Genomic DNA, 23,454 nt, shown 5'->3' on the forward strand with positions numbered 1-23,454 from the left:
GCAACTTGCTAATCATGTTAGAAATATGTTAGCAACTTGTTAATCATACTATAATCATGATAGAAACATGCTAGTAACTTGCTAAACATGATAGAAACATGCTAGTAACTTGTTAATCATACTATAATCATGATAGAAACATGCTAGCAACTTGCTAAACATGCTAGAAATATGCTAGCAACTTGCTAAACATGATAGAAACATGCTAGTAACTTGTTAATCATACTATAATCATGATAGAAACATGATAGCAACTTGCTAAACATGCTAGAAATATACTAGCAACTTGCTAATCATGCTAGAAACATGCTAGTAACTTGTTAATCATACTATAATCATGCTAGAAACATGCTAGCAACTTGCTAATCATGTTAGAAATATGTTAGCAACTTGTTAATCATACTATAATCATGATAGAAACATGCTAGCAACTTGCTAAACATGATAGAAACATGTTAGTAACTTGTTAATCATACTATAATCATGCTAGAAACATGCTAGCAACTTGCTAATCATGTTAGAAACATGCTAGTAACTTGTTAATCATACTATAATCATGCTAGAAACATGCTAGCAACTTGCTAATCATGTTAGAAATATGCTAGCAACTTGCTAAACATGCTAGAAATATGCTAGCAACTTGTTAATCATGTTAGAAACATGCTAGTAACTTGTTAATCATACTATAATCATGCTAGAAAGATGCTAGCAACTTGCTAATCATGTTAGAAATATGCTAGCAACTTGCTAAACATGCTAGAAATATGCTAGCAACTTGCTAATCATGTTAGAAATATGCTAGTAACTTGTTAATCATACTATAATCATGCTAGAAACATGCTAGCAACTTGCTAATCATGTTAGAAATATGCTAGCAACTTGCTAAACATGATAGAAACATACTAGCAACTTGCTAATCTTGTTAGAAACATGCTAACATCATGCTAATGATGCTAGTAACTAGGGCTGCACGATTAATCGCACGATGTTGTGAGGCTAGTTTAGTCAATGAAGCCGGTTCTTTGATCAGCAGTTCACTTTCGATTTTGAGCACGATTTGGCGGAGTTTGTCAGTGATTTACGCCTCTGTGTATTAATTGCCGCTCCAGCTGAACGCACGTGATGGAGATTTACTACTAATCAAAGTACCGGCCTCATTGACTAAACGCGCCTCACAACATCGTGCGATTAATGTGACTCTGGAGCACAAAACCAGTCTTAAGTAGCGCAGTTATATTTGTAGCAATAGCCAAAATACATTGTATGGGTCAAAATGATTGATTATCATTAGGATATTAAGTAAAAATCATGTTCCATGAAGATATTTTGTAAATTTCCTATCTAAATGTATCAAAACTTAATTTTTGATTACTAATATGCATTGCTAAGAACTTCATTTGGACAACTTTAAAGCTGATTAATCAATATTTATATTTTTTTGCACCCTCAGATTCCAGATTTTCAGATAATGTCCTATCCTAACAAACCATAAAACAATGGAAAGCTTTTTATTCAGCTTTCAGATGATTTATACATGTCAATTAAAAAAAAAGACTCTTATGACTGGTTTTGTGGTCCAGGGTCACGTATGTCATTAACTGGTTGTTCAGTTTAGTTCTGTAAACACTCTGTAGAATTTCTATAGATGTGGTTGCCATTACCGAGTAATTTAAGGCTGAGTTAGGTTGTAGAATGTGTTTGTCACTCCCTTACATTACTGAAATGTGGGCGTACAGATCAGAATTAAGGACTAAAGGTGAATTGCTAACCGTATTTAGATCCAGCGTGTGCGTAGCCAGTGCTGTGAAGGCGCTTTAAGAACATAATGACTGGATTCCTGGTGATTCATGAGTGTGTTATGCTTTATGAGAGCCTTTGAGTCACGGCATTAGTCACGCTGAACCACATAAACAATATCAGAGCCACATGATCCAGTACTTACAATATAGCACAGAAACTCATTCTGATGCGTTCAGTAATGTTTCTAACAGACAGAAAGGGGAAAATAGACTTATAATAATGATTAAAGTGAGACACTTCAGTCACATAGAGTGAGACAATACCTGTCTTCATTTTGAACACTAGATCTATTGTTTCTGGTTGTTAATGTTTTGTTTGAAAAGTGTCCAAATACTTTAAAGACCCACTGTATGTGAAAAGCCTCGTGTGTGTGTGTGTGTGTGTGTGTGTGTGTGTGTGTGTGTGTGTGTGTGTGTGTGTGTGTGTGTGTGTGTGTGTGTGTGTGTGTGTGTGTGTGTGTGTGTGTGTGTGTGTGTGTGTGTGTGTGTGTGTGTGTGCATGATAATCAGAGACAGCAGAACAGCACAGTGAATGACAAAGACAGAAAAAATCAGGAAAAGGGCAGAATGACGGATGAAAGCTACGGCTGGAATGTGAGCAGAAATAGAAAGAGAAAATCAGAGATTGTTGAGGAGGGTGGAGGTGAACGATTTACAGCAGCAGTAGCAGCAGCGTTTGTCCAGGTGAACCAGCAGAACACAGCAAGAAAACAATATTTACAGTACAGCGTATTCATATTTGCTCATTTTAACTCAAAATACAATTTAATGTACCAAAATTCAGTTGTGGTTTTGTCTTTGTATTCTGTTAAAGGATGAAGCAGATAAAAACTACTGAACATGACAGAAAACATGACAGAACATGACAGGAATCTCACATGCAAAGGGGTGTTCATGAAGGAGTCTTAAAGTTTTCATCAACTTTATGATAATGTAAATGGGAAAAACCCAGAAAAACAAGCAGACGTCACTATTTTAACATGTCTCAGAGTGTGTGAAATGGACATGAGAACAATATTTGAAAACGATTTTGTTTTCATAAATTTCATGATGTATGAGTGATATGTATGGAAGCCTGTTTCCGCCAGTGAATAAAACATTAAAAAAGGTAATTGCGACTTTTTATCTCGCAATTCTGACTTCTCAGAACTGTGAGATATAAACGCACAATTGTGAGTTATAAAATGGAATTGCGGGATATAAACTCACAGTTGTGAGTAATAAAGTCAGAATTGCGAGATATAAACTTCTGACTTTATTCCTCAGAATTGTAAGTTTATATCTCGGAATTATGACTTTATTCCTCAGAATTGTAAGTTTATATCTCGGAATTATGACTTTATTCCTCAGAATTGCAAGTTTATATCTCGGAATTATGACTTTATTCCTCAGAATTGCAAGTTTATATCTCGGAATTCTGACTTTATTCCTCAGAATTGCAAGTTTATATCTCGGAATTCTGACTTTATTCCTCAGAATTGCAAGTTTATATCTCGGAATTCTGACTTTATTCCTCAGAATTGCAAGTTTATATCTCGGAATTCTGACTTTATTCCTCAGAATTGCAAGTTTATATCTCGGAATTCTGACTTTATTCCTCAGAATTGCAAGTTTATATCTCGGAATTCTGACTTTATTCCTCAGAATTGCAAGTTTATATCTCGGAATTCTGACTTTATTCCTCAGAATTGCAAGTTTATATCTCGGAATTCTGACTTTATTCCTCAGAATTGCAAGTTTATATCTCGGAATTCTGACTTTATTCCTCAGAATTGCAAGTTTATATCTCGGAATTCTGACTTTATTCCTCAGAATTGCAAGTTTATATCTCGGAATTCTGTCTTTATTCCTCAGAATTGTAAGTTTATATCTCGGAATTATGACTTTATTCCTCAGAATTGTAAGTTTATATCTCGGAATTATGACTTTATTCCTCAGAATTGCAAGTTTATATCTCGGAATTATGACTTTATTCCTCAGAATTGCAAGTTTATATCTCGGAATTCTGTCTTTATTCCTCAGAATTGCAAGTTTATATCTCGGAATTCTGACTTTATAGTTTATATCTCGGAATTCTGTCTTTATTCCTCAGAATTGCAAGTTTATATATCGGAATTCTGACTTTATTCCTCAGAATTGCAAGTTTATATCTCGGAATTCTGACTTTATTCCTCAGAATTGCAAGTTTATATCTCAGAATTCTGTCTTTATTTTTTATTCAGTGGCGGAAACAGGCTTCCATAGATATGTGAGTGTAAAAACTCAAAAAATATAAATAAATAAAAGCAAGCATTAACATTAATAATGGCCATAAAAAACTACACTTTTATGAAATATTATATATTTTATAAGTTTATAATATTATATAAGTTTTCAAAAACGATTTTTGTAAGTGCAAAAACAAACAATGTTTTTAACATTGCTTTTACTTTGACTAAACTCCCTTATTAGCAGCATGTGATTTGATGAGTGAGTCAGGGAAGTGTTCACTAGTTCACTTGGAGTGTGTCCGGCTTGACTAACATCTGAGAGACTGATTGATGAGATGATCACTGATGATTGACAGCTGTGGTGTGTGTGGTCTGCAGGTGGCTGGTTTACAGTGATCCGGGTTTCCAGGGTCTGCTGGCGGTTCTGGAGGCTGGAGAGTATCCGTTTCCGGAGGATTGGGGATTCCCGGTGCCCACGGTCGGCTCTCTGAGACCTCTGCGAATGGTACGCTCTCACACAATAATGTTATTCACCCGTCTACAGCTGTCACACAGAAATCTATAATGGGAAATCTGATTATTTTCCAGGGCGCTCTCAAAGTGGAGAAGCCGAACGCAGTCAAGGTTTGTGAGTTTCGGTGTTTTCTGGTACATTCAGTATCTTCACTAGTGTTCCAGCGATAGAGACTCGTGATCTCTCGTGTCTCTCTCAGGCCGTGTTGTACGAGGAGGCAGGTCTGCAGGGCCGATGTGTGGAGGTTCAGGGAGACGTGTTCTCCTTCGCCAGGACAGAAACGGACCAGAGTGACTCTGACAATCACGGACTGAACTGTGTGGAATCGCTCAAGATCCTCGGAGGCCTGTGAGTCCTGAACTCTGCACTGAAGAAAACTGGTTTACTTTGTCTTGTGTTTGAGTACAAACATTTCAAATCCCTCAATCTAGACACATTTCGGAGAAGCAACACTGCAAGAAATGCTTTTCCTACTTAGATTGTTTTGTCTTGTTTCCAGCCAAAATATCTAAAAATTCTTCATTTATAAAGGATTTTCGAGATTAAATTAAGTGTATTTTTGCTTGAAACAAGCAAAGTAATCTGCCAATCGGGTAAGAAAAATAATCTAGTTTTCAGTAATAGATAAAAAGAAGTGTCAAGAAATACATTGAGTTAAACTTGAAATTTTGAAGTACAAAGACTAATAATCTTTCTTCACAACTTTCAAAAAACATTTGACATGATCCCACTGGAATATATTTGTTCTTGTTTTAACCGTTTTAACTCACTAAGTTTTGATTAGTGTTTTGTGTAAAATAGTGTTTTAGTAAATGTGTGTCGGTCTGCTCTCAGGTGGGTTGGATACGATGGTGAGGGTTTCGACGGGCAGCAGTTTGTTCTGGAGGAAGGAGAGTATCTGGACTGGACAGACTGGGGCGGGACGGGTGAAAAACTACTCTCTCTGCGACCCGTCTTCATGGTGAGTGTCATCTTTAGCAGCCATCGCTCACCACACTTCACTAGCTGTCCATCAACTCTGCTTTAGCTGTCGGAGCTAGTTCCTATGCTAGCATGGGAATTCTTCTTGACAGAAAGCATTTTTTAATTCAGAGATTGCTGAAACACATTTTAAAATGTAAAATAATTTAAATACACTGTAAAAAAATTTGATGATCACTGGTTTTAAAAGAAAGTACTATTTAAGTGTTTCTACTTTAAAATTCAAAGGTGTTACTTGATACTTTGTAACAATTTACTAGCAGTTTTTAAAAGTAAATCCTACACCAAACCTCTTTAAAGGGGTTTATCTAATAAAAAAAAAGAATAAGGCCAAGTCTATTACCAGTTTATAACATTTATAAACATTTATAATTCGTTAACATTTTAATAATAATTTTCATTTTCATTTTAATAATAAATGTAATCATTGCTTTTCCAATGATCCCCCCTCTAAAAAACCAAAAATAAGATAAACCTTTGGTTAAAATAAAACATTGCATTAATTTAAAAGCACATTCAACCAGGTAACAATAAACAATATTATTTTTTAAATGTGTAATTTATACATGATTTTTACTAAATAAGCTGCATATATAAACTTTCCATTGATGTATGGTTTGTTAGGATAGGACAATATTTGGAATATCTGTAATCTGAGGGTGCAAAAAAAAATCAAAATATTGAGAAATCGCCTTTAAAGTTGTCCAAATTAAGTTCTTAGCAATGCATATTACTAATCAAAAATTAAGTTTTAATAGATTTACAGTAGAAAATTTACTTCATGGAACATGATCTTTTTTTAATATCCTGATTTTTGGCATAATTTTGACCTGTACAATGTATTTTGGGCTATTGCTACAAATACACCCGTGCTACTTAAGACATATAATATATAACTTTTTTTGTTTTTAATAAGTTCACCATCATTTCTATTAATGGCTATTCATCAACTCAAAAACCCAGATGAAAGAAACTGTTCCTATTTTTGTATAAAAGTGTTGGCTAAATGCATAAATATGAATGGGAAATCCGGGAAAGCGGCGTCGGATGCAGCCGTTCACAGTTAAAACCACTCGGTTCCGCTCGTCCAGCTGTTTTTGAGCTCGTAAACACATCCGGCCCGAACAAAACACACCTCTGATTGACAAAACCAGCTCAATTACACAGAACTCCCTATGAACTGAGTAATCATTCAGAAAAACCAGCGACTAGTTGGTTTGGAGCATCTGCAGTTGAGTTAATAGAGGTTTTTCAGTCATTATTACTGAAGTCAGTAAACAGAAGAACCCGAGCCAAACGCGTTACGCAACCTTCATCAGCGCATACCTGTGGTGTTTATGAGCTCTGGATGCACAATAGCAGGAAATAGCAGAACCAGAACCTGCGCCGAACGCTTGCCAACTGCTTTCTAATTGAAGTTGTAAAATGCTTTGTTTTTCAGGATTTCTCCTCGCCTCATATGAAGATGTTCAGCGAGCTGGACTGCTCAGAGCGAGGCAGCAGCATCGACCTCCTGGAGCCGCTGGATAACGCCTTGAACACACACTACGGCCCGCAGACATGCTCCATCGAGGTCCTGGCGGGAGTGTGAGTCGCTTTCTTCATTATAGAGCGTTTTGGTGAAAAACTACATTACCCATAGTGCTGTGCAGAAAATTCCACCAATCAAGAGGTGGCGCAAATCATGTTAAGAGATAGCTCCGCCCACTCTAACGATTGAATACTTCAATATTTCTATATGTCTGCATATTTTGCAATGAACTTGAAGTATATAGTTCCTAGAGATACAATAAACAACAAAAAAAGTCAGAATTGTGATATATATATATATATATATATATATATATATATATATATATATATATATATATATATATATATATATATATATATTTGGAATTGTGAAAAAAGACTAAATTGTAAAAAGTTGAAACATTATTATTTTTTTGTATTAATGGCAGAAAAAAACTAAATCGGCAAATCAAAAATTAAAATGGCAAGAAAAAAAAACATATAATTGCAAAAAACAAAGTCCGATCTCTGAGCTATAAATTTGGAACTGAAAAAAATTCCACCAATCAAAAAGTGGCTCAAATCGTGTTAAGAGCTCTTTAGCTCCGCCCACTCTAATGATTGAATACTTCAATATTTCTATATGTCTGCATATTTTGCAATGAACTTGAAGTATATAGTTCCTAGAGATACAATAAACAACACAAAAAGTCAAAATTGTGAGATATATATATTTGGAATTGTGAAAAAAGACTGAATTGTAAAATTAAAAAGTTGTAACATTATTATTTTTTTGTATTAATGGCAGAAAAAAACTAAATCAGCAAATCAAAAATTAAAATGGCAAGAAAAAACATATAATTGCGAGAAACTAAGTTCGAACTCCTATAAATTTGGAATTGGAAAAAATTCCACCAATCAAAAAGTGGCTCAAATCGTGTTAAGAGCTCTTTAGCTCCGCCCACTCTAATGATTCAGTACTTCAATATTTCTATATGTGTGCATTTTTTGCAATGAACTTGAAGTATATAGTTCCTAGAGATACAATAAACAACAAAAATAATTCTGGAATGCAAAAAGTGGGCGGGCACAAATGCACTCTCTTCAGCCAATCAGGATGTCCTTCAGCTCATCAATAGAAAAGTGCCCAAGGTCAAAGTTGCATGCTATTCGTTTCAGTCTGTCAGTGCTTCCACAGAACTAATGATCGCACCTGTTCAGGTAAATTCGCATTGTTTCCCGCTGTTAGTAGGTCATGTGATGCAGACACCCACACAAACACAGGTCCGCCTCGGGCTGATCGTCGTTCAGAGGAACGGAGGCCGTCTGCCAGAAAATGCATCAATGCAAATAATTTGAAGAGATGGAAAGACTGTGTGCTTGCTGCAGAGCTTTTCACAATAAATGCGGTTCCCTGTAATTACTGGAATGTGTGTGTGTGTGTGTGTGTGTGTGTGTGTGTGTGTGTGTGTGTGTGTGTGTGTGTGTGTGTGTGAAGGGCACCGCCTTTATATACAGCACACTGTCTAAACACATACAGGCCTGTTTCTGGTTTTACGTTGAAGTGCTCATCACACAAACATTTTCCAGTACAACTATCTAAAAATCCTTAAATCAAGATACATTTTTTGGACAAGGAAATGTTGCAGAGAAATGCATTCAAATGAAGTGAGTTTAAAACAAGAAAAAATAAATAGAATTGCGAAAAAAAAGTGATAATTGTAAGATAAAAAGTTGCAATTACCTTTTTAGTTTTTTTTTTTAATATCATGGTGAAAAAAACTGAATTGTGAGATTGAAAATTGCAATTCCAAAAATTTATATATATATATATATATATATTATATATATATATATTTTTTTATTTTTTTTTTTTTAATGAATTGTGAAAAAAAGATGAATTGTAAGATTAAAAAATTGTAATAACCTTTTTTAATTTTTTTATTTGTTTACTCAGAATTGTGAGATTAAAAAAAAATTAAATTGCAAGAATAAAAGTCAGAATTGCAAAGAAACAAAATCCAAACTGTGAGATGTAAACTTGGATTTGCAAATAAATAATTAAACAAAAACAAATGCAGAAACAAAGTCAGAATTGTGAGATATATATATTTGTAATTGTGAAAAAAGTGAATTATACGATTAAATTTAGATTAAAATTCATTCTGGTGGAAACAAGAAAGACAGGATTGATTAAGGAATCACAATTACTTTGTATATTTGTTTGTTCTGTGGTGGAAACAAGTTTCCATAGAATCAAAAGTGAAAACAGTTTTTTTTCCTAACCTCATTGCCAGATATCTTTTGTAGTTTAAGCAAAAACTTTATTTTGATGCATTTTGCTTCTCTAGTAAATGTATCTTGATTTAAGGATGTTTAGCTACTTGTACTGGAAAACAAGACGGAAATACTGAGGAAAGAACATCAATAAATTCACAGCACATAATAGCTGCACGTCAGTGTGTGTGTGTGTGTGTGTGTGTGTGTGTGTGTGTGTGTGTGTGTGTGTGTGTGTGTGTGTGTGTGTGTGTGTGTGTGTGTGTGTGTGTGTGTGTGTGTGTGTGTGTGTGTGTGTGTGTGTGTGTGAGAGATGTGTGCATGAAGGCAGGTCTGTATTTGTTGAGGCACATGTGTGGGTGGTTGGTCTCATTATTTTGGGAGTAGCTGTAGTTTTTCTGAGCTGAATGTCAGTTTTGTGCATTATGGAACGTGACGCATTAAACGCTGATGACCTTTAGGACATTTCTGTCCAGAACTGCAGTTAGAGTCTACTCATATTGACTCATATGAACATTCTTGTGATGTGAGTCTAGTGGCATGTTAGTTTCAAAAGAATAATTCAGCTAGAAATGATCATTTATTCCCTTTTAGACGTTTAGCAGGATGTCCACGCTGCTCAGTGGGCAGAAGTGACTGAATGATTGATTTGTTGCAGGTGGGTGGCGTTCGAGGATGCAGGGTTCTCTGGTCAGCAGTTTGTTCTGGAGAAGGGTCTGTACGGGAGCCCGGAGGACTGGGGCGCGTCCCACAGCCGCATCTGCTCCGCCGTCCCCGTCATTCTGGTGAGACTCATCACTGATCAAATCAACATTAATGAGACAAACAGGATGTTCAGTGAGGCTGATCAGATCATCAGCGATCAATCAGTTTGATGGGATGCTGAGAATATGAGGGACTGATCATGTTTGATGAATAGAGTACGATACGATGGACTCGTGAATCACAATCACAGCAGAAACATTAAGACAGAAAATACAGTCCATTTTGATTTCATGTTGACTTTATAACTGGAATATAACAACCCAAGATCACTGACTAATGTGTATATTTGATATTTCAGGAAAATGTAGAAAACTCCTGCCACTTCCAGGTTTGTAAAATTAATTATGACGTTTATTTATTTATTATTTTGTTTAAGTTTTTCTAATTATTAGTTTTTGGTTTACTACCATGACACATATACACTACTAATTTCGTATTATTGTTTTATTTATATATATATATTCACGTTGCCACTCAATGGTTTGGGATTAGTACGATTTTTAATGTTTTTTAAAGAAGTCTCTTCTGCTCATGAAGGCTGCATTTATTTGATTAAAAATACAGAAAAAACTGTAATATTGTGAAATATTATTTTAATTTAAAATAATTGTTTTCTGTGTGAATATATTTTAAAATGTAATTTATTTCTGTGATCAAAGATCAAAATTACTCCAGTCTTCAGTGTCACATGATCCTTCAGAAATATTTCCAAAAATGCTGATTTATTATCAATGTTGGAACCTGTGATACTTTTTCAGGATTCTTTGATCAATAAAAGGTTAAAAAGAACAGCGTTTATATAAAATAGAATGGTTTTATTCTTCCTTTTTTTGGAAAGAAATTAATACTTTTACTCAGCAAGGATGTGTTAAATTGATTTTTTAAAAGGTGATAGCGTAGATTTACATTGTTAGAAAAAGATTTATATCTGTCCTTTTTAACGTTTTTTTCATCAAAGAATCCTGAAATAAAGAATCACAGCTTCTAAAAAAATAATTAGTCAGCACAACTGTTTCCAACATTGATAATTCTAATAATAAATCAGCATATTAGAATGATTTCTGAAGGATCATGTGCCACTGAAGCCTGATGAAAATTCAGCTTTGCATCACAGAAATAAATTATATTTTAAAGTATATTAAAATAAAAACCATTATTGTATATTGTAATAACATTTTGCAATTTAACAGTTTTTTTCAGTATTTTTAATCAAATAAATGCAGCCTTGATGAGCAGAAGAGACTTCTTTAAAAAAATGACAAGTCTGACTGATCCCAAACTTTAAAGCGGCAGTGTATATATAATTGTATTGTTATCATCATGATTTCAGAGGTTCAGGGTGAATATGAATGCGAAGTGTAATGTTGTTGATGTGACAGATGGAGCTGTTCTCTGAGTCTGGATTCAGTGGGATGTCTGTCCTTCTGCAGGAGTCGTTACCCACAATGCCCAGCGACTTCAGCGTGCGCTCCTGCAGGGTTCATGCGGGCAGGTTCGTTAGATCTGTTCTGTCTTTAGTCTGTCTGTGTGTTTCTGTCCTCACATGAGTGTGTGTGTGTGTGTGTGTGTGTGTGTGTGTGTGTGTGTGTGTGTGTGTGTGTGTGTGTGTGTGTGTGTGTGTGCAGCTGGCTGGCGTTCAGCGGTGAGTGTTTCTCGTCTCATCAGTGTGTTCTGGAGGAGGGTTTTTATCCTGATCTGAGGACGATGGGTTTCACTCAGCCAGACGTGTCAGTTCTGTCCCTCCAGCCCACAGGATTCGTGAGTCTCCTTCTTTAGTTCAAATTCAGCATGAATGTGCTTCATCATCATCATCATCATCATCATCATGATCAGTGAGTTTGCTCAGAGTCCTGAGTGTAAATGTGTGTGTATTGTGTGTCAGGAGCTCTCGGTGCCGTCGGTGGAGCTGTATGAGCGTTGTGGACTCAGAGGACGGAGGACGGTCCTGAAGACGAGTTCAGTCAATCTGCAGATGACCCACAGCTGCTCCAGAGTCTCATCTGTGCTGGTTCACGGCGGCATGTGAGGAACACACACCTCATCATCACTCACTCACACAATAATGCAGCGTTCATTATTCAGCTTTGAGCTTCACTTTAAAGTTTCACATTAGTTAGCATTTAGTCACTTTATTATACGCTCCCTGGAGCACAACACCAGTCTCAAGTAGCACAGGTATATTTGTAAAATACATTGAATGGGTCAAAATTATAGATTTTTCTTTTATGCCAAAAATCTTAAAGATCATGTTCCATAAAGGTATTTTGTAAATTTCCTACCGTAAATATATCTAAACTTAGTGATTAGTGATATGCATTGCTATGAACTTCATTTGGACAACTTTAAAGGTGATTTTCTCAATAATTAGATTTTTTTTGCACCCTCAGATTCTAGATTTTCAAATAGTTGTATCTCAACCAAATATTGTCCTATCCTAACTATACATCAATGGAAAACCTATTTATTAAAAATGGACCCTTACGACTGGTTTTGTGGTTCATGGTCACATATAAAACTGTATAAAACTTTTTGTGCAGTGTTGCTGGGCCCGGCAGAATTGCTCAACAAGTTGCCCTGTGTTTCGTCAGCATTAGTTATTTGCCAAGGCAACAGTTTTTAGACTAATATTGAATTTTTATTTCAGCTTCATTTCCATTAACAAAACTCCTTTGTAATAGATGTAGTTAGTTTAGATAGTTTCAAAATAATTTTATTATATGCTTTTGTCTTTTTTTTTATTAGTTTTTATTTTCTTTAAATGTTTTTGATACTCTTATTTAGCTTTATTTTTTATTGTAGTTTCAGTCATTTTATTTTTATTTTAGCTAGTTTTAGTTTCATTTTAATTGTTTTTTTTATTTAATTTATTGTGTGCTTTTATTTTATTAGCTTATATGTGTGTGTGTATATATATAATTAATTATTTCCTTAAATATTTATATTTGTTTATTTATACTTTTTCAGTTATTTGTCATTTATTTTTTTCATTTTTGTTTTTCATCTAATATTTATATTTTACTTTATTTCGGATTTTTGTTGATATTTTCCATTGTCATTTTAATTTTTGGTTAATGTTTTAGTCATTTTGTTGTGTGTTTTATTTATTTGTTTGTTTTTTTAGATAGCCTATATTTATGTAGTTTTTATTTGTTTTTATTTCACTTGTAGTTATTTTAGTAAGTTAAACTAATTGAAAACGAGAAATGTTGCCTTGGCAAATACCTGAGAAAAAAAAGTTTGTCATTTTTATTACGGTTAATGATTTTTTTATGGTTTTGGTGTTAGTTTTAATATAATATAATATAGTATAATATAATCCAGCAGATCTCACTATAAACGGAATCATGAGAAGGTCTTGTGAGTGTTTCTGGGCTCATGCGCTGCTCATGTTTGCTGGTCTCCATGAACACAGCGGTTGAGTTTATATTGAGTGGATCTGCAGGAAACCAGTCTCAGTTGTGAGTCTGTGAGAATGGAAAAACTTGAGCGGCGCGTCACATTCAACAGACTCATGTGAAAACACCACAGAACACCCTCAACAACAACAAACACTCAGGCACTGCATATGTGAGTCTGACACATTTATACTAGCATTAAGTTGGCTTGAGGAAGACCTCTTACTGAAATACTATTTAAACTTACAGTTATTACTATTCTGACTGCTGCTCCTCCTCTAACTCTACAAACTCAGCCCACATCTGTCTAACCAACCAAGCCTAGCAACTAGAATCATGTTAACATGCTAATGCTGCTAGAAACATGCTAGCCACATTCTAATCATGCTACTCATGTTAGAAACATGCTAACAAAATGCTAATCATACTAGTAAAATGTTAATCATGCTAACAACAGGCTAGTAATGCTAACATCATGCTAGCCACATTCTAATAATGCTAGTAACATGTTAATGCCATGCTACTCATGTTAGAAACATGCTAACAAAATGCTAATCATACTAGTAAAATGCTAATCATGCTAACAACAGGCTAGTAATGCTAACATCATGCTAGCCACATTCTAATAATGCTAGTAACATGTTAATGCCATGCTACTCATGTTAGAAACATGCTAACAAAATGCTAATCATGCTAGTAAAATGCTAATAATGCTAATAACAGGCTAGTAATGCTAACATCATGCTAGCCACATTCTAATAATGCTAGTAACATGTTAATGCCATGCTACTCATGTTAAAAACATGCTAACAAAATGCTAATCATACTAGTAAAATGCTAATCATGCTAACAACAGGCTAGTAATGCTAACATCATGCTAGCCACATTCTAATAATGTTAGTAACATGTTAATGCCATGCTACTCATGTTAGAAACATGCTAACAAAATGCTAATCATACTAGTAAAATGCTAATCATGCTAACAACAGGCTAGTAATGCTAACATAATGCTAGCCACATTCTAATAATGCTAGTAACATGTTAATGCCATGCTACTCATGTTAGAAACATGCTAACAAAATGCTAATCATGCTAGTAAAATGCTAATAATGCTAACAACAGGCTAGTAATGCTAACATCATGCTAGCCACATTCTAATAATGCTAGCAACATGTTAGTGCCATGCTACTCATGTTAGAAACATGCTAACAAAATGCTAAACATGCTAGTAAAATGCTAATCATGCTAACAACAGGCTAGTAATGCTAACATCATGCTAGCCACATTCTAATAATGCTAGCAACATGTTAGTGCCATGATACTCATGTTAGAAACATGCTAACAAAATGCTAAACATGCTAGTAAAATGCTAATCATGCTAACAACAGGCTAGTAATGCTAACATCATGCTAGCCACATTCTAATAATGCTAGCAACATGTTAGTGCCATGCTACTCATGTTAGAAACATGCTAACAAAATGCTAAACATGCTAGTAAAATGCTAATCATGCTAACAACAGGCTAGTAATGCTAACATCATGCTAGCCACATTCTAATAATGCTAGCAACATGTTAGTGCCATGATACTCATGTTAGAAACATGCTAACAAAATGCTAATCATGCTAGTAAAATGCTATCATCCTAACAACAGGCTAGTAATGCTAACATCATGCTAGCCACGTTCTAATAATGCTAGTAACATGTTAATGCCATGCTACTCATGTTAGAAACATGCTAACAAAATGCTAATCATGCTAGTAAAATGCTAATCATGCTAACAACAGGCTAGTAATGCTAACATCATGCTAGCCACAGTCTAATCATGCTAGCAACAGGCTAGTAATCCTAACATCATGCTAGCCACATTCTAATCATGCTAACAACAGGCTAGTAACATGCTACTTATGTTAGAAACATGCTAATGAAATGCTAATCATGCTAGTAACATGATAATAACTTGTTAATAATCCTAGAAACATCCTAACAACATGCTAATCAGGCTAACAACACATTAGTAACATGTAAAAACAATAATCATGTTATTCATGCTAGAAACATGCTAACAAAAAGCTAATCAGACTAGAAACATGTTAACAACACACTAATCATGCTAGAAACATGCTAACAAAATGTTAGTAACTTGCAAATCAAGTTTGTAATGCTAACATCATGCTAATAACATTCTAATCATGCTAGAAACATGTTAGCAACATGCAAAGCATGTTAATCATGCTAGAAACATGCTAGCAACATGCTAAAAAAATGCTAGCAACATTCTAATCATGCTATCTAAATGCTAGTAACATGCTAATCATGCTAGAAACATGCTAACAACATGCTAAACAGGTTAGAAACATGTTAACAACACATTAATAATGCTAGAAACATTCTAACATCATGCTAGCAACATTCTAATCATGCTAGCTACACGTTAGTAACGTGCTAATCATGCTAGAAACATGCTAACAACATGCTAAACAGGTTAGAAACATGTTAACAACACATTAATAATGCTAGAAACATTCTAACATCATGCTAGCAACATTCTAATCATGCTAGCTACACGCTAGTAACATTCTAATCATGCTAGGAACATGCTAACAACATGCTAAACAGGTTAGAAACATGTTAACAACACATTAATAATGCTAGAAACATTCTAACATCATGCTAGCAACAATCTAATCATGCTAGCTACACGCTAGTAACATGCTAATCATGCCAGCAACATGTTAGCAACATGTTACTGATAGTAACAACATGTTAGCAACCTGCTAGTAACATGCTAATCATGCTAGTAACATGCTAATCATGCTAGTAACATGCTAATCATGCTAGTAACATGCTAAAACATGCTATCTATCCATTTATCCATCATCTATCCGACAGACTGTATTGCTTTCAAAGCATTCAAGCTCTAAAACTACTTGAAACTTAAATCTTTCTCAGACTGAAAAACTTCTACAACTTTCAAAACTTCTAAAAACTTTTTAAAACTTTTTAAAACTTTCTGATCAGGCTTTCTCAAGCCAACTTAAAGTTTGTCTTGACAAACTTTCTTATGTAGTTTATTATAGTATTGTGCATTTATCTTACTCAAAGATACTAATGATACTAGTGTATAAACACACACACACATATATAAATATATCTAAAATAAGGTTTTGCATATGAAAAGTGTTTGAGATCAGTCACAAGCGGGTATTTTGCCGTTAGCATGTGATCTGTGTGGACGTTAGAGTCGTTAGGCTTCCAGAATACAGACTTTTCCCACAAATAGTTTCCATGAGTAAGAGTCTGGGCCATGAGAGGATGTATATTTAGCCTGCGGTGACCACAGACTCCAAACAAACACTGCGGATCATAGAGACGGACATGTGCTCATGTGCTGAGTGCAGATACACACTCAACACCACCCTCTCTCTCTCTCTCTCTCTCTCTCTCTCTCTCTCTGATGATTGACAGGTGGGTTCTGTACGAGGATCATAACTTCAGAGGCTCTCAGTTCCTGCTGAAGCCCGGCGAGGTTCACGATTGGCCCAAACTCTCCTCCTGGCTGCGAATCGGATCGCTTCGGCCGCTCATGCAGGTGAGAGGCTCCGCCCACTGCGGCTCCTGTGGCGAATCAGGAGTGCTGGGGGCGGGGCTATCGGAGTGTCTAGACTCTAGAGGAGAGATAAATCAATATTTGGAGTGTATTTAATGCCCACAGCGTTTGTGTTTCACTGATGCAGAAACAAGTACATTTCCGTCTGTGGAACAAAGAGGCGGGGCTGCTGATGTCCGTCAACGGCTCATTGGAAGATATCAAACTGATGCGGATCCAGGTGAGCGAGGAGACGGGCGGAGCTGAGCAGATCTGGACCTATCAGGACGGACAATTGCACTGCAAGGTACAGACACACTACTTAATATTTACTGTTTTCTACTTGTTTAAATTATTACAACTAAATTATTGTTTAAATTATTTCATTAATATATTTTTGCATAACAATGCACCGTATTTTTTAATATATTATTGTTATTTATAAATTAATTATAATACACATTTTATAGTATTGTAGTGTGGAGTTGAGAAAAATAGAGAAAAAATTTAAAGCAAAAATACAATTTTATAGATATTACCCAGGCCCACAAAACCAGTCATAAGGGGATTTTTTTTTTTTTTTTTTTTGAGATTTATACATTATATGAAATAAATAAGTTAATAAATAAGCTTTCCATTGATGTATGGTTTGTTAGTATAGGACAATATTTGAAAAATCTGGAATCTGAGGGTGCAAAAAAATCTAAATATTGAGAAAATCACCTTTAAAGTTGTCCAAATGAAGTTTTTAGCAAAGCATATTACTAATCAAAAATGAAGTTTTGATATATTTACAGTAGGAAATTATCTTTATGGAACATGACTTAATATCCTAAAGATTTTTGGCATAAAAGGAATATAATAAAATAATAATTTTGACCCATACAATGTATCGAAAAAGAAAAGGAGGAGGATTTTTGGCTATTTTTTGGCTAAGACTTTTTAAGGTTTTGTGCTCCTGGGTCACATATAATAAAAATGGTGAATTTATATAATAAATTGAAGTAAATTAAATAAATTCAAATCAAATTTAAATTAATAAATTAAAAAAAAACTAATAACTAAAACTTAATAAAAAAGGACAAAACACAATAATATAAAACCAAACAGAAATAAAAATCATATAAAATATATTATTGATATTAAAAGACAATATAATAAAATTAGTTGCTTCTCCTTTGTGTCTTAGCAATTGTACTGTAATTAATTAAAAGTAATTTGGTGTGCATGTGTGTGCACATTTGTATATATGTATTTTTTTTCTTAACATAATTCCTACGATTTTAACTAATTTTAAAAGAAAAAACAATTATGTGTTAAAATAACAAAATCTAAAAAAAATAAAATGTTACAATAAAACAAACATTATAAACAACTGAAATAAAATCTAATATTTTTTTTAATTTGTTAAATTTTAGTTGAAGTAAATAAAAAACAAAAATAAATGAAGTATATAGAGTGTCTTATATAAAGTATATAAAGCATTGTGTAAATGAATAACGTAATTAAAGCAGTATTTTATTTTGTTTCTTAACAGAATTACTACATTTTGAAAATAATATAAAAAATAAAATAAAAAATAATTTGAAGTATATACAAAAGCTAGTGTTGTAGTGTGTGCTGTCTGACACTGTGTGTGTGTGTGTGTGTGTGTGTGTGTGTGTGTGTGTGTGTGTGTGTGTGTCAGAGTCTGCTGGATGTGTGTGTGGACGTGAGTTCAGGTGTCCTGATGTCCGGCAGTAGAGCCGTTCTCTCCGCTGAACCTGGAAAACCACAGCAGCTCTGGAACATCAGCCCAGACGGGATCATCCGGAACAACGCCAAACCACACTTCGTGCTGGAGGTCAAAGGTCAGAGAGACACTCAGATACAGTTCAGATCAATCACATCTGAGCATCTTCTGAGGAACACTTGTTTCCAGAAGCTTTACTGTCACTGTTCAGTGGAGGAATAAGTTTCAATGAACTCTTGCATTACAAAAAAAAAATTATATACAGTGCCTTGCGAAATTATTCACACCCCTTCATTTTTTTCACATTTTATGTTGCTGCCTTACGTTGAACTACTTTAAATTACTTTTTTTTCCCATCAGTCTACACTCCCTACTCCATAATGGCAAAGCAAAAAATTGTTTTTTAACATTTGTGCAAATTTATTAAAAATAAAAAACTGAAAAGATCCTGTTGCATAAGTATTCATACCCTTTTCTGGGACACTGTAAATGTATCTCAGGAGCATTCATATTGCTTCTAGATGTTCCTACACTTGGAGTGGAGTTAAACTGTGGCAAATTCATGTGAATGAGTCTGATTTAGAAAGACACACACCTCTCAGAAAAGGTCTAACAGCTGAAAATGCAGATCAGAGCAAAAACCAAGATAACTGCCTGTAGAGCTCAGTGACAGACTTGCGTTAAGGCGATGATCTAGAGAAGAGTTCAGAAACAAATCTGCTGCATTGAAGGTTGACAGAAGCATTCTCCATAATGGAAGACGACTGGAACAACTAGGACTCTAGAAAATGTCCAAGCTGACAGAGATGGAGAGGTGAAAAGGTGAGGCAAAGAATGGCAGATAATTGCCAAATGCAGATGTGCAAAGATGGACACATCAGACCCAAAAACACTTGAGGCTGTAAAGCTGCTTCAACTATGGACTGAGTTAAGGGGATGAATACTTATGCAATATACTTACTTCAGTGTTTTATTTTTAATACATCTGTAACATTGGCAAATCTGGTTTTTGCTTTGTCATCATTATGGTGTATGGAGTGTAAACTGATGTGGGGAAAAACTCATTTAAAGCAGTTTAACATAATGCTGCAACAAAACAAAATGTGAAAAAACGAAGGGGTATGAATACCTTTGCAAGGCGCTATATATAAAAATGTTTAAAAAAAGTCTTTCCTCACAGTTTTCATTACCGTAAACATGTTTGTTTTTATAAACCAAGGAATGAGACGTTAATTTGCGTTAATTAGGAACATTCCTTAAACAGGCTTCTGGAGACACGCCGTAATTCATGACATAAACTCATTAAGTGTTTCCTTAAAGGACTCTGTGAGGGAGAAACGAGTGTCTCCAGACTGCTGGCAGTGATTGTGCTGAATATACAGTCTCATAAATCCACATGATTGATGCTGAACTGACTGTGTTTGGCAGCAGAGGTTATTACACAAGAGCAGCTCAACATGAGCCTACAGCGCCACCTGCTGGATTCACACACAACATGCTCATATATTTACATCAATCACACTTCAGATTTATATCAGTGACACGAAACCCTTCAGAAGACCAGCTTCTGAGCTCCTGATTTTAAAAAATATTACAGTATTTTTTAAAATATTAATATTATTATTTATTATTATTTTTTAAATGATAATCAAAAGCTCAAAAGTTTGGAATCAGGAAGATTTTTAATGGTTTTTAAAGACTGCATCAAGGCTGCATTTATTTGATTTAAAATACAGAAAAAAATGTAATATTGTGAAATATTATTTCAATTTGAAATAACTGTTTTCTATGTGAATATATTTTAAAATGTAATTTATTCCTGTGACGCAAAGCTGAATTTTCAGCATCATTCCTGCAGTCTTCAGTGTCACATGATCCTTCAGAAATCATTCTAATATACTGATTTATTATCAGTGTTGAATTTTTCAGCATTCTTTGATCAATAAAAGGTTCAAAAGAACAGCATTTATTTAAAATAGAAAGGTTTTCTGACAATATACACCACTGCTCAAAAATTTGAGGTCGGTACATTTTTATTCTTTCTCTTTTTGAAAGAAATTAATACTTTTATTCAGCAAGGATGTGTTAATTTGATAAAAAGTAGTAGCATAGATTTACATTGTTAAAAAAGATTTATATTTTGAATAAATGCTGTTCTTTTTAACTTGTTATTCATTAAAGAATCCTGAAAAAAAGAATCACAGGTTACAAAAAAAAATTTGATAATTCTAACAATAAATAAATAATTCTAATAATAAATTCTAATTCTAAAGACTGATGAAAATTCAGCTTTGCATCACAGGAATAAATTATATTTTAAAGTATATTCAAATAAAAACCATTATTTTATATGGTAATAACATTTTGCAATATTACTGTTTTTTTCTGTATTTTTGATCAAATAAATGCACATTAACAGGGTGAATCTCATAAAGAACTTGAGTAGTATTGTGCAGTATTTCACATGGAAAAAATGAAAGCACTTAAGGCAAAAAAAAACAGTTAAGATATAATACAATGATAAAAACAATGATCGTGTTTTCCTTTTTATAATCTCTCTCTGTTACTCTACAGGAGGTCAGCAGTTCGACAAACACCAGATTATTGTGAATGAATTCCACCCAGACAAACTGAATCAGCGCTGGTCTCTGGAGATCCTCTGAGCTGCACCAGGGGACTCACTGCTCTGCTGCGGAGCTGCGCCAGGGGGACCGGCGTCCTCTGAGGCAGCTGCACCCGAGGGACCATCAGCTGTGGAAATCTCATCCTCATGAGAGCCAGTGGATGGAATATGAATATAATGAGCTGGACATCATACTATTTTTATATATAAACTCTCAGATTTACAGGAAGAGCACATACTTGAACAATAGTCTTCGTTTGTTTTTTTTCTGTGTAAATGGCATAAACATACCTGTATGGACATTGATGTCAGCTGTATTAAAACACGAGCTGTGTTTATAAGTAAGTGTTTGTTGTGTTCTAATCACTGAGACGTGTGATCAGCTCTGTGCTGATTGGCCCGTGGGGATTCTCTGGCTGCTGATTGGCTGTCGGGGGATTCGGGTGTTCATGTCCGCTGGTGTTTTCACGCGCCGATGGTCCGCTTCAGACAGACGCTTTCCTCTCAGGGTCAGCACAAACCAGACTGTCTGCTGTTAAACCAGTGTGTGCCGCTGATCCAAACATGTTTATCTGGATTCACAGCCACATCCAGGAGTTACAGAGTATTATGTGTAATCTTTAAACTTCAAAAAAAAGTCAAAATTACCATTTATTGTTTGTGAATTCTGTGGCGGAATTTAAAAAGTGAACAAAAGGTTTTTTTTAAATGATTACTGGAACTTATTATTAGACTATAATGTATAATGTATAAATGTCCACCTAATTAAACTTAAAAAAGCTGACTCATTTATTCAAATTATGACTCATTTATTAAAACCTTGTCTAGAATTGTGTGTAGCTTTAAAAAACATGAAGCTGAAATTGGTTTTGAGTAATTATTTTGATGAGTTGGTGTAATAAAAACAGTGTCATGCAGGGTTATTATAGTTAATTAAATCTAAAACAAGGACAAAAAAGTTAAAAATTTAAAACAGAAAATGTATATGTGTATATATATATATATATATATGCTCAAAGGCTACATTTATTTGATCAAAAATATTTAAAAAAAACAGTAATATTGCAAAATGTTTTTACAATATAAAATAATGTTTTTTTATTTTAATATATTTTAAAATATAATTTATTCTTGTGATGCAAAGCTGAATTTTCATCAGCTGTTACTCCAGTCTTCAGTGTCACATGATCCTTCAGAAATCATTCTAATATGCTGATTTATTATTAGAATTATCAATGTTGGAAACATTTTTTTTTTGGAACCTGTGATGCTTTTTTTTTTTTTTTTCCAAAAGAAAATTTAACAGATCCTTGGTGAATAAAAGTATTCATTTCTTTAAAAAAAAAAAAAAAAAAAAAAAGAATAAAATTTTACTGACCTCAAACTTTTGAACAGTAGTGTATATTGTTAGAAAACCTTTATATATTAAATAAATGCTGTTATTTTGAACCTTTTCTTGATTGAAGAATCCTGAAAAAGTTTCACAGGTTCCAAAAAAAATATTAAGCAGCACAACTGTGTCCAACATTGATAATAAATCAGTATATTAGAATGATTTCTGAAGGATCATGTGACACTGAAGACTGGAGTAATGATGCTGAAAAAATCTGCTTTGTATCACAGGAATCAATTACATTTAAAAAAAATATTCACATAGAAAACAGTTGATAATATTTCACAATATTACATTTTGATCAAATAAATGCATCCTTGAAGAGTATAAGAAACGTCTTTATTATTAAAAATCTTACTGATCCCAAACTTTTTTAACTATTAATAAAAACTTTAATAGTGTCTTAAATATTGTTGCCATGACTTTTTTTTTTTTTTTTGATTTTACTATTTCTCACAGTGTGCACATGCATTAATTATAAAATATTAGGGGAGTGCAGGACACAACCTAACACTTTTTTGAATTTCTCAGTTTGTTTAAATCCATGTGGAGTTCAGAGTATAATTTTTATCCACATTAATTTCACACTTGTCTAGTACAAATATGTGGCTTTGTTTCATAATTACAGTGTATACGTTTTTCGTTATTTACCTCAAAAGAAAGGA

At 34.1% G+C, this 23,454-nt stretch overlaps 1 protein-coding gene across 1 annotated transcript in view; it reads left to right on the forward strand.

The window, feature by feature from the left end:
- Positions 1 to 22,188, forward strand: part of crybg1b (crystallin beta-gamma domain containing 1b) — a 45,410-nt gene extending 23,222 nt beyond the window's left edge. Inside the window, exons 9-22 of the mRNA XM_073838407.1 lie at positions 4,388 to 4,514; positions 4,598 to 4,633; positions 4,723 to 4,871; positions 5,358 to 5,484; positions 6,946 to 7,091; positions 9,952 to 10,078; positions 10,357 to 10,386; positions 11,438 to 11,550; positions 11,684 to 11,816; positions 11,941 to 12,080; positions 16,921 to 17,044; positions 17,190 to 17,348; positions 18,729 to 18,891; positions 21,348 to 22,188. Of these exons, the coding sequence (XP_073694508.1) occupies positions 4,388 to 4,514; positions 4,598 to 4,633; positions 4,723 to 4,871; positions 5,358 to 5,484; positions 6,946 to 7,091; positions 9,952 to 10,078; positions 10,357 to 10,386; positions 11,438 to 11,550; positions 11,684 to 11,816; positions 11,941 to 12,080; positions 16,921 to 17,044; positions 17,190 to 17,348; positions 18,729 to 18,891; positions 21,348 to 21,436 (1,663 nt within the window). The 3' untranslated portion in view covers positions 21,437 to 22,188. The remainder of the gene's footprint in view (positions 1 to 4,387; positions 4,515 to 4,597; positions 4,634 to 4,722; positions 4,872 to 5,357; positions 5,485 to 6,945; positions 7,092 to 9,951; positions 10,079 to 10,356; positions 10,387 to 11,437; positions 11,551 to 11,683; positions 11,817 to 11,940; positions 12,081 to 16,920; positions 17,045 to 17,189; positions 17,349 to 18,728; positions 18,892 to 21,347) is intronic.
- The last annotated feature ends 1,266 nt before the right edge of the window (positions 22,189 to 23,454 follow it).

This window comes from Garra rufa, chromosome 4 (genome assembly GCF_049309525.1).
Source record: "Garra rufa chromosome 4, GarRuf1.0, whole genome shotgun sequence".
Classification (NCBI taxonomy): Eukaryota; Metazoa; Chordata; class Actinopteri; order Cypriniformes; family Cyprinidae; genus Garra; species Garra rufa.